The sequence below is a fragment of the Pinus tabuliformis genome, chromosome 8 (genome assembly GCF_031772625.1).
Source record: "Pinus tabuliformis cultivar Carrire ecotype Pingquan chromosome 8, CPIR1, whole genome shotgun sequence".
Lineage (NCBI taxonomy): Eukaryota > Viridiplantae > Streptophyta > Pinopsida > Pinales > Pinaceae > Pinus > Pinus tabuliformis.
In genome coordinates, this window is record NC_142294.1 from 888,892,275 (window position 1) to 888,907,524 (window position 15,250).

The window sequence follows — 15,250 nt, forward strand, 5'->3', positions numbered from 1 at the left end:
CTCCGAATGATAGACAAAACTTGTATTGCAAGTTGTGTGGAAAGGAAATATTCGGGGGGGTGTATAGGTTGAAGTTCCACCTTGCACAAATCCCTGGACATGATGTGGGGCCCTGTCTAAATACAAATGCTGAAATTATCCAAAAAGCCATGAGAGCATTGGGAGAATTAGAGCACACTAGAGATGCCAAAGAAGAACTCAAAAGGCAACTAAAAAGGTCAGTTGAAGGAAGTGGGCCAAGTGGCACTGGTTCTACTGCAGCGTCAGTCAATCCGGTAGCTGCATCATCATATTCTGTTCCTCGAACCACACCTGGTTCACAACCAACTATTGGTTCGATGCTAAAAAGAACTGAAAAAGAACAAGCTGACAAGTTGATGACAAAATTTCTCCTCTGGAGTGATATTCCTTTCAGCATTGTAAGGAGTAATCCATTTTTCCAACCTACTGTTGATGCTATTGCCAGTGTTGGCCCGGGGTACAAAATCCCTTCTCTTCATGATTTCAGAGGCCGGCTTCTTCAAGATGAAAAGCGTGACTGCACCCAAAGATTGGAGGATTTTAGGGCATCATGGGCACAAACAGGATGCACTGTTATGTCAGATGGTTGGACTGACCAAAAGGGGAGAACCCTTATAAACTTCTTGGTTAGTTGTCCCAAGGGGACTATGTTTATCAAATCTGTTGATGCAACTCATCAAATCAAAGATGCAAGAACTTTATGTGATTTGCTGGATGTGTTTATTTTGGAGGTGGGTGCAGAAAATGTTGTCCAAGTCATAACGGACAATGCTGCAAATTATGTTGCTGCTGGTAGAATGCTTATGGACAGGCATCCTGCTTTATTTTGGACACCTTGTGCTGCCCATTGTATTGATTAGTTGTTAGAGGACATAGGGAAAATTCCCTTTGTCAAAGAGGTTGTTGACTCATCAAAAAGCATCACAAAATTTATTTACAATCACACATCTGTGCTTAGCTTGATGAGAAAATGCACCAACAACAAAGAGTTGGTGCGCCCCGCCATTACACGGTTTGCGACGAGTTTCATATCTCTTCAATCCCTCTTGAATTCTATGTGGGATTTGAAGAGAATGTTTCTTTCAGAGGAGTGGCGTGCTTCGTCAATGAGCCGCAACCCAGAAGGAGAGGCCGTCTGCAGACTAGTTTCATACCAGGAAGACTTCTGGGCGGGAGTGCAGGAGGTGTGCGCTGTTACAGAACCTTTGGTAAAGGTTCTTCGGTTGGTTGATGGTGAGAAGCCCGCAATGGGCTATTTGTATGAAGCCATGGACAGGGCCAAAGAAGCCATTCGGTCCTACTATGATGATAAGGGAGATGATGGGTTTCAGAGACAACTCCTTCTATGGGAAGTCATTGATGAGCGATGGAACAACACACTCCATCGTCCCATTCATGCTGTTGGGCTTTTCCTGAACCCTGCATTTTCTTATGCATGTGGGTTTAATTTTGATGTTGAGGTCGTGGAAGGATTATTAACCTGTGTCCAGAAGATGGTGAGATCTCCAGAAGAACGTATGGAGATCTCTAGACAAATTGAGCAATATAAGTTGTCAGGTGGCACATTTGGCTTTGAGATGGCTGTCATTGATAGGACGATTAAAATGCCAGGTATTTTTTAGTTTGTAGTATGTACTTTGTAACTTTGTTTCAACTTTCAAATTTCATTGTTTCTTCAAATTCCATTTTTTTCTTATGTTTATTTAAAATTTTATTTGTAATTTTGTTGTAGACGCATGGTGGAAGATGTATGGTGGCAGAGTACCCCTTTTGCAAAATCTTGCCGTACGCATCCTCAGCCAAACATGCAGCTCCTCGGGATGTGAGCGCAATTGGAGTGTATTTGAAAAAATACACAACAAGAAGCGCAATAGGTTAACACTTAAACATTTAAAATATTGCAAATTTCCAAATAAATTTTTGAATTCATTAAAGTTTTAAACAATAATTTTTTTATAATATTAATTATTAATTATTATTTCATGAACTTTGTACAGGTTGGAGTCCCATAGACTTAATGACATGGTCTATGTCTACTACAATCTTCGATTGTGGGTGAGACAACTAGAGAAGAGTAAGACACCTGATACGGAAGCCATCTCATTGGATGGGATTGACACCACTGCTGAATGGAGGGTTGAGACCGAGAGGCCTCTCATGGATCCCACTGAGGATTGGTTAGTGCAGGATGAGGGGGAGGAGGAGGGGGAGGAGGAGGAGGAGCAGGAGCAGGAGCAGGAGGAGGAGGAGTTGGAGGAGCAGGAGGAGGAGGTGACACCGCCTACCCGGGCTACCCGGGCTACCACTACCACCAGTAGAGGACGTGGTCTCCGTCCACCTAAGCCTCCTGTAGCTGCTACTACTAGTTCTTCAGCTTCTAGAGCACGTCAGACTCCACTGCCATTTCCACCAGCACAGGCACCAGCTTCTACATCTAGAGGGAAAGAGAAAGCTGTGCCATTTTCTCGCAAGAGGGGCAGAGGAAATCAATAGGATTAGACTTTCATTTTATTGTATATGACATTATGACATGATGAGATACATTATCATATTTTTTGTTGATATTTTGAGGCTGAGTTGGACTTGGGACTCAGGACTTACTATTCAGGACATGATTCAATGTTATGTGTGATTTTAGCGCTAGAAATGATATTAAACATCTTATATATTAGTTTTTTTATCATATTTATGTGTTAATGTATTTATTTTATGTTGTAGATGGTTTAGATATTAAAAAAATTGAAAAAAAATGAAAAAAAATGAATATTTTTGTGCCAAACGCTTTTTTCCCGCTTTTTTCCGCTTTTTTCCCGGCGCCGATTAAATCCCGATCGCGCTTTGTGCAACATTGAGTCCATCAGATCACATAAAGATAAGTCATTATGATTAGATCAACACTAAAGCTAAACCCATTCAACCAATCTGAATATGCAGAATACTGACACCAGTAAACAGTCACCAGAACTCAGACTTTGCATCATCAACCAGAACCACCTGCAACTTCAAATATCATAGTTTATATGGTATACGCTATTCAGATGTATCTAACCTGCGTATGTACACGCTTTTATCAAAGTCAACCAGCGTATACCTCTGTAAATATTCATTCATGACTTGCAGCGATTCCAAACTTGAGTTATACCTAGATTATAATATTTACAAAACATTACATGTGTCAGTATACAGATCTAGAATAAGCATGATCAAACCGTATAGAGATGATTCATTCCAAGCCATTAGATCCCGATCTATCCTTAGATCTTGTTCTCCATCAACCGCTGAGATTCCTCCTTAGCTCAGATCAAGCAAAGCATCATGAACCCATAACCTGCATACTGGATCTCATACTTCATCAGATATTCAAGATTTTCTGAATGCCTTTGCCTAATGATCTTCTTCTCCTTTTATAGTCTTAGGCCTTACTCAATACCATGGTCCAAAACCATTTAGAACCAATACTAGGGACCCAATACCTGGGTTCAACACTTCGGACGCAATACCAAGGACCAAATACCAAAATACCATGGACCAAATACCACGGACCCAAAACTTAGTTTTCCGACATGTACGTGCCTTTCCTTGCGTGAAAGTGCGTGTGTACGATATATGTGCCTTTGTATATAGTGATCTTGCATGTATACACTACTTGGTATATAGTGAACTTGCGTATATACACGAACCTGCGTGTGTGCACGACTTGGTATATAGTGAACCTGCATATGTACGCAGCTTGGTATATAGTGAACTTGTGTATATACTTTTCTTTCTTCATTCTTTGTAGTCTGATCATCAATTCTTTGCTACTGACCTGTTGCACTATGATCTGTCATCTGTGTGAGTTGCCATCAAGGACAACACTTGTATCATAATGCCAACAATCTCCTCCTTTGGACTTGATGGCAAAGCTAACTTGTCATATTGAGAACTGTCATCTTAATGAGTTGTCATTGTTCATTACATCTGAACTGATTCCTTTGAGCTGTCTTGCATCCCATGTATTCTATCACATTTGATATCTCTTTTGTAGATTCATCTAGTTATATATAAGTGAGTTGTTCTTCTACGAGTGGGTTGCCATCAAGTACAACACATGCATCATAATGCCAACAATCTCCCCCTTTGGACTTGATGGCAACAACACCAAATCACTCTCCCCCTTTGAAATCAAGCGCAAAGGGCGGACCAAGATATTCTCTTTTATTGATAAACATTCTGCTATCCATACTCCCCCTGAGTACATGCTGAAATCTCTGCTCTGCTGAAGTGTGTTGTTCATGCTCCCCCTGACTGTAAGCAAGGTCTGCAAAAAGATGTTCTACAAGAAGAACATGACTCTATCATAAATGACCTTCCTATCACCAAAGACTCATACATACATCCATCTCCAAATCTAGTGGAGATATACCAATATTGACTCATCCACCCAACCAAGTGGGGATACGCCAGATACCAAATGTTTGTACATGACTGAAATATTACATCATCCTTCCCATGCATAGTGGGGGTACAAATTACATCATATGACCAAAAGGGATTCATCAAATGACTACAATAGATAGAGACAAACTATTACATCATGAGTCTTGATATGACCTTTACATGACATTTATAATAGAGACCAAACATCTAAATAAGATCATGATAGTCATCAACAACTATCATACACAATGTATGATCTGCTCCATAAGCATCTGTCAACAGCATCTAGACCAGCAACCTGTATATGTTCATTAGTGTATAAGTCATCAACCTATAACAAGGTATGTCTGCATCAACTCATCCTTTTGAACATAATTCTGCATATGACATACAGAATCATTCACATTATATCATATGTGAAAGACACCATAGCCATCTCATCAACATCAAGATCTGCATGATCCAAGTATCATCACTTGGGAACATCTGCATCAATCAACATATGTAAGTATCAACCTATCATCATATAGGTAAGAACTCATCATCATCATGTCTCCAACAATGCAACTTTGAGTAATCATCCATGTATCCAACACTATGTATCTTGAGCTCAAGATCATTTGTCAAGACTTCTTGATATCATCAACAGCAACAATCCTCATCCACATGAGCGCCAAGAACTATAGGAATCCTGCATCATCACTATATTATATGATCTTTATGCATATGATGACAACAGCATATGCGTGACTCATCATCAAGTAATGAAGTTGTGTATTCAAGCTTTGTACTTCTCCTTATCCTTATGAAGATCACCATGTAAGCACCATATATGCATCATCACAAATCTGATCTGAACATCAACTATGTAACCCCAAGAATCATATGAAATTTTGTCATGGACAACTCATAACCATATCATAGCAAGATATATCATTTAGCCATATAAGCATCATCACCAAGGACTACTAACCATAATGCCAACAATGCATTATTAAAAGCATATGCTCCCCCTGAACCTGTGCCATCTTGCTTACTGTCAGATCTGATCATGCATATATCAGCAAGAAGTATCAAGGCATCATCATCATTAATTTAGGATCAAAACACTTTTAAACATCTTACAAGTGTCAAGACATTTCCACACATCATCAGCAGATTGTAACCATTATCAAACAGAGGAAATAAATGACTGAATCATATCAGACCCTTTTTCCTGAGCCTGTCCCTATTGCTTTTCCTCAAACTAACATATACTTGACTGTGCAGTAACTAACTCGTGTATATATGCGACTTCCCTTTATGAAACTTGCGCATGAGATTTAGGACATTGAAGTTTTACACTTTCAGCTCCCTCTGAGTCTGTTATCTCTGTATATTGTGCTGTGCCACATCTTTCTGACTGTACTTCCTTCTTCTTCCATATCTTCAAGTGTGATGATGTTTTCTCCTTTTGGTATGGTGCCCGTACTTTGTTCCTGCATTCCTTTGTTGTATGTCCAAGCTTGTTACATGCATAACATCTTACATGTTTCATATTCCTTCTGTCGCAATCAACAGCTCTGTGACCAAACATATTGCAAGCAAAGCAATATCCCTTAAAGTACTTGGAACAAAAAATCTTTCTGTGTGATGGTCTTGAATCATTCTTCTTTTGCATCTGGCTGCAACATGTCCAAGATTATGACATACATAAGATTCAACATTATTCATCGGAGGAGTAAAAGATTTTCTTTGAAGAATTTCTTTCCTTGGCTGTTGATGGGTTTGTCCTCTCATCTCCTTGTTGATTATTTTAGATTTCTCACTAGAGTTCCTTGCCTCTTCTTGTGAGCTAGATTCATCTTCAACAGATTCATAAAAACCAAGGCCAATTTTGATAGCAAGAGACCTTTGACTACTAAGAATATCATCCAAGATCTTAGTACTTTTTTGAAATCGTAAGAGCTTATTCTTTTCTTCTAAGTTATCTTTTAGAATATTTACCTCAATCTGATGTTGCTTCTCCTTTTCATGACACTGCTTCTTCATGTTTTCTTCCTTCTTCCAACTGATGTCTTAGTTCAAGAACTTCGTTTTCTTGTTTTTCAAGAGCTTGGAGTAGTTCTTTATTCTGCTTATTTGATTTTTCAAGATCTTCTTTTAGCGAGAGGATCGTAGCTTCAAGAATTTCATAGTAACTGGATCTATCTCTGAGTTTCTTGATTGTTGTGCTCCTTTCATTAACTTCATTTCTTAATGATGTCACTTCATCCTGCAACTTTTGACATTGATCTTCCTTGTCCTTGAATAACTTCCTTACCTTGTTTCCTTCCTCTAGTTGAGCTTTTAGTTTGGTAGCTTCTTCTTTGAAGACACATTCCCTTTTGTTCAATAGATCTTGTTGATCTCTAATTTTGTCTGTAAGCCTTTTAAATTCTGCCTCTCTTTGATATCTTTCTTGCTCACCCATAAGAGCAAATTCAGTGGTTTTGCTATCACTTTCATCATCTTCAAATGGCTGGATAAATGTATCACCAGAGGATAACAAATTCATACCTGATAGTTCTTTTGCTTGTTCATCTTCATTTTGAAGTGATTCTGAATCTGAAGTGCTTCTTCCACATATTCCCCAATCAATTCTCCCACTGTCATAGCTCTTCTGAGATGTCTTCTTCTTCTTAGGCGCTTTCTTCTTAAGCTTCTTTCCCATTTTTCTACGGATCTCCTTCATGCGATCAAGCTTCTACCAAAGGACCTGCTCTGATACCAATTGTTGGAAATAATACTGAGATGTTGGAAATAATACTGGGGGGGGTGAATCAGTGTTATCAAATCAAACACTTTTTCATTTTCATACTCAGATATGTTAACCTGCGTATATATGCAACTGTGTCTAAAGCAACCAGCGTATATAAGAGACTTATGATTCTGTTAATCCATTAAATGTTGATCATTCATTAGTGCATCAGAACTTTATTAACCATATGAACAGTAAATAGATGCAGTAAAACAGAATAGATCATTACACACAAGAAGCACACATGAACACCATGATGTAAGGTGGAAACCCAATGTGGGTGAAAACCACCTGCTGCAATTCGTCTCTATCTTCTTTTAATAAGAAACTTCTTTTTACAATATTTTTGTACTAGTGCAGCCTTATACTGGCACACAAGCTTCTACCTGCAGAAGGTTACAACCTCCTCTCGTTCTCCAGCTTCTCCTGAAGGGAGCTACAACCCCCTTAGCTCTTGTACTAGCCGATCCTTTTACTAGTACATAGGCGTCGGCCTATTGAATGCTCCAACCTTCACTCGTTTTCCAGCTACTACTGGAAGGGAGCTACAACCCCCCTTGGATCTTGTACTAGCTGATGTACTAGTACGTAAGTGTCGACCTACAGAAGGCTACAACCTTCTCTTTCTTCCTCTAGGTACCACATTTCATAAATTTTCAGACTGGATGTTCCTGAAGCACAACACCATAATCTGAAGGCCACGTTTCATCCAATTTTCATACTGGACCCATCAATATCATTGAAGCACACAATCAATCAACACTAGCATCTTCAATCTCTGAATCACCCAGTACTGAATCACTGAAACCCTGTCAACAAACTGCAGTCACCAGAACACAGAGCAGAACATAGAACTCTGCAACTGTATCATCAAAAATCATGCATCAGAGTGCATACGCTACTTGGAAGAGCTGAACCAGCGTGTATACGCAACTTCACCAAAGCGAACCAGTGTATATGTCATTAATTACTTATAACTTCGCTGCACTTCCTGACTTCAGACATACCCAGATCATTACATATACAAGGATAATACGTGTGTTAGCAACCAGATCTAGTCCATCAGATCACATAAAGATAAGTCATTATGATTAGATCAACACTGAAGCTAAACCCATTCAACCAATCTGAATATGCAGAATATTGACACCAGTAAACAGTCACCAGAACTCAGACTTTGCATCATCAACCAGAACCACCTGTAACTTCAAATATCATAGTTTATATGGTATACGCTATTCAGATGTATCTAACCTGCGTATGTACGTGCTTTTATCAAAGTCAACCAGCGTATACTTCTGTAAATATTCATTCATGATTTGCAGCTATTCCAAACTTGAGTTATACCCAGATCATAATATTTACAGAACATTACATGCGTCAGTATACAGATCTAGAATAAGCATGATCAAACCGTATAGAGATGATTCATTCCAAGCCATTAGATCCCGATCTATCCTTAGATCTTGTTCTCCATCAACCGCTGAGATTCCTCCTTAGCTCAGATCAAGCAAAGCATCATGAACCCATAACCTGCATACTGGATCTCATACTTCATCAGATATTCAAGATTTTCTGAATGCCTTTGCCTAATGATCTTCTTCTCCTTTTATAGTCTTAGGCCTTACTCAATACCATGGTCCAAAACCATTTAGAACCAATACTAGGGACCCAATACCTAGGTTCAACACTTCGGACACAATACCAAGGACCAAATACCAAAATACGATAGACCAAATACCACGGACCCAAAACTTAGTTTTCCGACATGTACGCGCCTTTCCTTGCGTGAAAGTTCATGTGTACGGTATATGCGCCTTTGTATATAGTGATCCTGCGTGTATACACTTCTCGGTATATAGCAAATCTGTGTATATACGCGAACCTGCGTGTGTACACAACTTGGTATATAGTGAACCTACGTATATACTTTTCTTTCATCATTCTTTGTAGTCTGATCATCAATTCTTTGCTACTGACTTGTTGCACTATGATCTGTCATCTGTGTGAGTTGCCATCAAGGACAACACTTGTATCATAATGCCAACAATCGTTGCATTATTTGTGATATAAACGTCGCAAATGGTGTGATGGGGATGTCGCCCTTGGCACACGCTTGCTTAAAGTTGTGCCCAACTCCAGGGCCTAACATCCTACCCCACTCGAATTTATTGTCATCCCAACATTAGTCACAATAGTCTAGCCACAACCCCTTGGTCATCTCTCTCTGGATATTGGTGTCATGATGCGTTGCTTGTATCAACTTCCTTCCTTGGGTGAGACTACAAGATGTGTCTCCATCCATTGCATCTTCCCTCATCTTTTGATTTTCATAATGGACTACCAACCTCACATCTGCTTGCAATCTTTTCAACCTTACTTTGACACTTAGTTGCACATTGAGCTCCCCTACTTCATAGGATGATTGGGTAGCTAATCCGATCATCTGTCCCAATCGATGAAAATGTACCCCCTCATGCCAAATTAGTCTCCTTCTTTTGCTTCTGCTTTGCTAGCCTGTCTCAATACTCTTGTTGCCACTAGACCGATGCCTTGACTGGGCACCTATGGGTGCAATGTCTCCTCCATTTATTGTTTTGGGGGAGGCATCACATGTCTCTGCTCTCTTTTAATTGGAAGGGGCTCTAAACACCCCTTCAAGGCTTTAAGCCACTATGGTATCTGAACAATACTCCATGTCCAGATAGCGCTTAATTGATTCAACCTCTTCTTCAATACATCCCATGCTTTTCAACCTTTCTGGAGTCAGTTGAAAATCATATATTCCCATGGCATACTTGCAATGGTCTACATTAGCAATGGGATTCCTTCCTTCTCCGTTTCTCTTTTTCCTCCTTGTGCCATGCTTTCGATCACTAGGACTTGCATGTATAAATCAAATAAAGGCAAAAGATAACATAGTGCATGGTTAATTTTCCTCATTTAGGGTTGACATCATCTTTCCTTTGTTATTTATGTATACCCAACAATCGTAGAAATCAAATTCTCAACCTAACCCTAGTCTTTATTGAAAGGTATTTGTTTCCTTATCGATTATCATTAGAAGCATAGTTTTCAAAACCAGAACCGGTGACCAGACCGGTCCACCTAATAAACTGGGTTTCAAACCGAAACGGGTGAAACTGGGACTGGTCAGATCTGAATGTACCAATTTTTAAAAGAATACAAGAAATAATTAATTTTTAATGAAAAACTATTTTTAAGATTTAAAACCATGATTCCAAACCAATAGAGACAAAATATGCAAAGTTTGCTAATCTATATACCATGTAAAGGTGAATATATCAAAATGGCACTGAGTGCAATACATATCATCGACAAAATACGTAAGCAATGAGGCTCTAAATGGCCTATAAAGTCCAAAAACAATGCTACAAGCTATGGGGCCTTTGGCCTACTACAAGACTACAAGTCTACAGGTACATATCAATGATCAACATGATCATTACTCATCATGATCAAACTCATCACTGTTGAAGTTTCTAAGTTTACTTAGTTTAGAAACCCTTCATGAACTTTTTCTGATTTATTCCTACCTACTTGTTATTTTTCTTTAACAAGTTATTTACAAAGTAAACACTGAAAATAAACACCAGTGCATGCTCAACATATTACAGATCAACAACTAAAAGAAATAAGAACAAACACACCACATGACACCATTATTTTTGGACCAATGTCCCTGGGAAAACCCAATGCGGGAAAACCGGTGCAGCTATCTGAGGGTTTTCTTATTAAGCAACTTAAGAGTACAATCTGGGTGCCGAAACTGGCCTACCCAATAGAGAATTTCCTTGGCAACTATACCTCACAGTTTGAGAGAAATCTCCTGGCTGAAACCCCGGAAAACCCTTCTGGCAGTTCCTCAGCACAAAACTGCTCTGCAACCCCAGCGTCTGCCCAATCTGGACTGCGTCAGCCACTCCTAGCCCAGCGTTGGCCCTGTGTCAGCCTTCCTTGGCCTGCATCAGCCCCAGGAGGCCCTACGTCAGCTCTGGGAGCCTCTGCGTCAGCCACGCTGGCCCCTCTAGTGCTCTGTGTAGCTCTTGGTTGCCTCTGCGTGGCCCTGCGTGAGCCCTTGCTTACTTTGCGTCACCCTCCTTGGCTGCTGCGCTGCTCTCCTGGCACAATCTTTACCTTCTCTATTTATCTGTACTCAATGCCCCTCAGCTACTCTCCCAATCACCAATTCTATCTCTCTTAGCAAACCTCGCTCTAGAGAATAGAATGACTGATTATCTAGTGTACTCTCCAAGTGACCCTCAAGCCTCCTCTTATACTTTTCCTATTGACATCTCAACGGCCGAGATTAAGTCCCTAATCAACGGCTAAGATTAGATCTGGCTTGATCCATGTCTTTTGGACCACTCTAACACAAATTCATATTAATACACATTAATATTTTATTTTCCCTAAGTTTAGACTTAGGGACTCCATTAAAAATATTAATTATTTTAATATCTCTTGATATGTTTAGAATTTGCCCAAACACTTTCTAGGTATTGGAGATCTCATGTGCCCCAACCTCTCCACCAAATTTCGTGGCTAGAGTACATCTCATGCTACCCCAAATCAACACTCCCTCTTAGTGAGGACTGTGCTCTAGCAATACTCCTCACTGAGTATTACTCTGATCATCCGGCATCAGTGCTTGATGCTGATGCTAGGCCTTCCTGCCCAACATCCTCTGCACTGCTACCTCCTGTACTGCTGCCCATGGTTCTGCCACTGCCACTGCTGCATCTGTACGACAACTCCCTCTGTATCCGTGTTGCTACTGGTCTTTTATCCCAGCACTGCATCTGCACTGCACCTCCTCTCATCATGTTGCATTGTGCTGCCCACTGCTGCACTGCAACTCAGTTACTGAGAAGTAAGTAATTGATCTCCCAACTGACCTCCCTGTTGGGTTAGAGACACCCACTGATGCTGAAGCTCCCTCTGCCGCTGACAAGTGCTCCCTCTCTGACCTCTGCGCTGCTGCAACAACTCCCTGCATCTCGCATTGTTGCACACCTCTCTGTGCCGTCCTGCACTGGTGCAACACTCCTGTGCCTCTTGCACTGCTGCAGCCTGCTAGCTCTGCGCTGTCTCGGGACTCCTGCACTGTAGCTCTCTCTGCCGCTCCATCCGCATCTGTCTCTACCCACTCAGCCAGTCCTGCTACTCCTCGTCGGGGCTCTCGTAGCAAGGTCTAATCCAAGAGGCTGGGTACCTCGAGGATCCTGCCCCTCATCGCCTGTAGTCCTCCTGACTACAACTCGATGTCTCCCCACTTCCGCTCAAGTGGTGCGTGTGCACTCATGGCACAGTCATCGTCTGTCAAAACTTCCTTCTCTGCCCGTGCTGGCGCTACCTTAGTCTCGGAAGACTCTCCCTTACTATCCTTCCTTGGGCACTGGGTCGCATAATGACCATCTCTCCATAGTGGAAGCACTTGATCTTGGAGAGATCTTTCTTCTTTCGCTTCTCCTGCTTTCCCTCAGGTGCTAGGGCCACATCCTCCTCCTGCTGAACTTTGATCCCTTTGCTGCTGCTACCTGTCTTCGACTGTCGTCTGATCTCTTCCTAGCGAAGAGTTGCCGACATCTCGTCCCAAGGTAGGAGAGTTCGTATGCCTAGGATACTCTGGACAAACACTTCCCAATCTTTTGAGACAGCATTCATCGCTGTCCTCACCATAAGCTCCTGATCTGGTGTCGCTCCTATAACAGTCAACTGGTCTTGGATCTCATTCAGTCCTCCGAGGAAGGTGTCAATTGATTGACCCTTCTTCATCTGATATGACCTCATCTGGTTCTCAAGCAAGATTCTTCTCTGCACAAAAGTATGCTGGTACAGGTTCTTGAGAGCCTCCCACATCTCAACTGCCGTTTCCTTCTCGGCTATATGTGGTACCACATGATCCTTGACCTTGTCAAGGATAATGCACTTGGCCCTCGCCATCGCCTCTTCGTACTTGTCATTATCATTTGGGTCGACTGGGATAGCTATCTTGTTCAAGTTGAAGTTCTTGACACGATTCCTGTCAAGCACTGATAAGATTCTAGCCTTCCAGACTGCGAAGTTTGATGCTCCGTCCAGTTTATCCTGGTCTCTTACCCCGTGTAGTGCCATGACGCTCCTCTACTTCCCTCCTGAAAGTTCTCTATTAAACTCCTCTGAGTCTCTACTTCCCGTCTGGAAATTCTCTTCTGGACTCCCTCTGAGTCCTGATTTCCCTCTTGGAAATCCTTCTGCTGCTTGTCAAGATGCCCCCTACTCTGATCGTCTTGTGCAATTGCACTGCTGATCCAAGTTCCTCGGCTAGAAACCCTCGGTAACAACTCCTCTGGCCCTGCTTTGTCAGGTACTGTTCTGACTACAGTACCTCACTAGCTCCACTCTGCAATATTTCTGCAGCCTTCTAGACTCCAGCAACTGCCTCTCTGTGAACTGCGTCAACCCCTCTCTGCCTCACGCTGGCTCTGCGTCACCCCAGATGGGTCTGCGTTAGCCCTGGGATGCCCTGCGTCAGCCCTCTGGCCCTCTGCGTCAGCAACGCTGGCCTCTCTGAGGCTCTGCGCAGCTCCCGACTTCTTCTGTGTGGCTCTGGCTAGCTTTGCGTCACACTTCTTGGCTTCTGCGCTACTAGAAACAACTTCTGTCACCTCGGGACAACTGTTTTCTGCTGCTATTGCTTCGCTCGACTGATGTCTCTTAGTCCTTCTGTGATCTGCAATCACGCTCTGATACCATGTTGAAGTTTTTAAGTTTACTTAGTTTAAAAACCCTTCATGCACTTTTTCTAATTTATTCCTACCTACTTGTTATTTTTCTTTAACAAGTTATTTACAAAGTAAATATTGACAATAAACACTAGTTCATGCTCAACGTATTACAAAGCAACAACTAAAAGAAACAAGAACAAACACACCACATGACACCATTACTTTTGGACCAATGTCCCCGAAAAAACCCAATGTTGGAAAACCTGTGCAGCTATCTGAGGGTTTTCTTATTAAGCAATATCAAAGTACAATCTGGGTGCCGAAACTGGCCTACCCAATAGAGAATTTCCATAGCAGCTATACCTCACAGTTTGAGAGAAATCTCCTGGTTGAGACCTCGGAAAAACCTTCTGGCAGTTCCTTAGCACAAAACTGCTCTACAACCCCAGCGTTTGCCGAATCTGGACTGCTTCAGCCACTCCTAGCCCAGCGCTGGCCCTGCGTTAGCCTTCCTTGGCCCGCGTCAGCCCCAGGAGGTCTTGCGTCAGGTCTGGGAGCCTCTGTGTCAGCCACGCTGGCCCCTCTGGTGCTTTGTGCAGCTCTTGGTTGCCTCTTTGTGGCCCTGCATGAGCCCTTGCTAGCTCTGTGTCACCCTCCTTGGCTGCTGCGTTGCTCTCCCGACACAATCTCTGCCTTCTCTATTTCTCTGTACTCAATGCGCCTCAGCTGCTCTCCCGATCACTGATTCTATCACTCTTAGAAAACCCCGCTCTAGAGAATAGAATGACTGATCATCTGGTGTACTCTCCTAGTGACCCTCAAGCCTTCTCTTATACATTTCCTGTTGACATCTCAACGACCGAGATTAAGTCCCTAATCAACGGCTAATATTAAATCTGGCTTGATCCATGTCTTTTGGACCACTCTAACACAGATTCATATTAATACACATTAATATTTTATTTTCCCTAAGTTTAGACTTAGGGACTCCATTAAAAATATTAATTATTTTAATATCTCCTGATCTGTTTAGAATCTGCCCAAACCCTTCCTGGGTATTGGATATCTCATGTGCCCCAACCTCTCCACCAAATTTCGTGGCTAGAGCACATCTGATGCTACCCCAAATCAACGATCACCACTACTAGACACAAGATCATCAACATGAGCTACTTAAACATCATTTGGATCAGAGTCTAAGGATGCCTCAACCTCATCTGCAACCTCAGTAGTAGCACCAATAACAATAGAACTGGACCTAATGGAAGCACGAGTTGGTCGAGCTGCACGACTAGTGCCA

The 15,250-nt window shown here is 41.8% G+C and overlaps 2 protein-coding genes across 8 annotated transcripts in view; both read left to right on the forward strand.

Moving 5' to 3' along the window:
- Window positions 1-15,250, forward strand: part of LOC149238396 (proline iminopeptidase-like) — a 327,298-nt gene that overhangs the window by 34,200 nt on the left and 277,848 nt on the right. The window lies entirely within an intron of this gene.
- On the forward strand, window positions 365-2,659 carry LOC149238397 (uncharacterized). 2 transcript variants are annotated; one of them, XR_016245369.1, is made up of 2 exons: window positions 365-1,895; window positions 2,019-2,659. XR_016245369.1 is itself a non-coding variant. In XM_089366972.1 (2 exons), the coding sequence occupies exons 1-2, from the start codon at window positions 1,768-1,770 to the stop codon at window positions 2,512-2,514; spliced, it is 624 nt and encodes a 207-aa protein (XP_089223098.1). In that variant the 5' UTR covers window positions 910-1,767; the 3' UTR covers window positions 2,515-2,659. The 2 variants fall into 2 exon arrangements, 1 of the variants encoding a protein (XP_089223098.1); XM_089366972.1 differs by having other exon boundaries at window positions 910-1,895.

What these genes read in the sequence shown, in the direction of transcription:
- LOC149238397 (XM_089366972.1), top strand. Translation starts at nt 1,768, where the DNA reads ATGTATGGTGGCAGAGTACCCCTTTTGCAAAATCTTGCCGTACGCATC. An exon ending in CACAACAAGAAGCGCAATAG is followed by an intron (nt 1,896 to 2,018) that starts GTTAACACTTAA and finishes AACTTTGTACAG; the next exon opens with GTTGGAGTCCCATAGACTTA.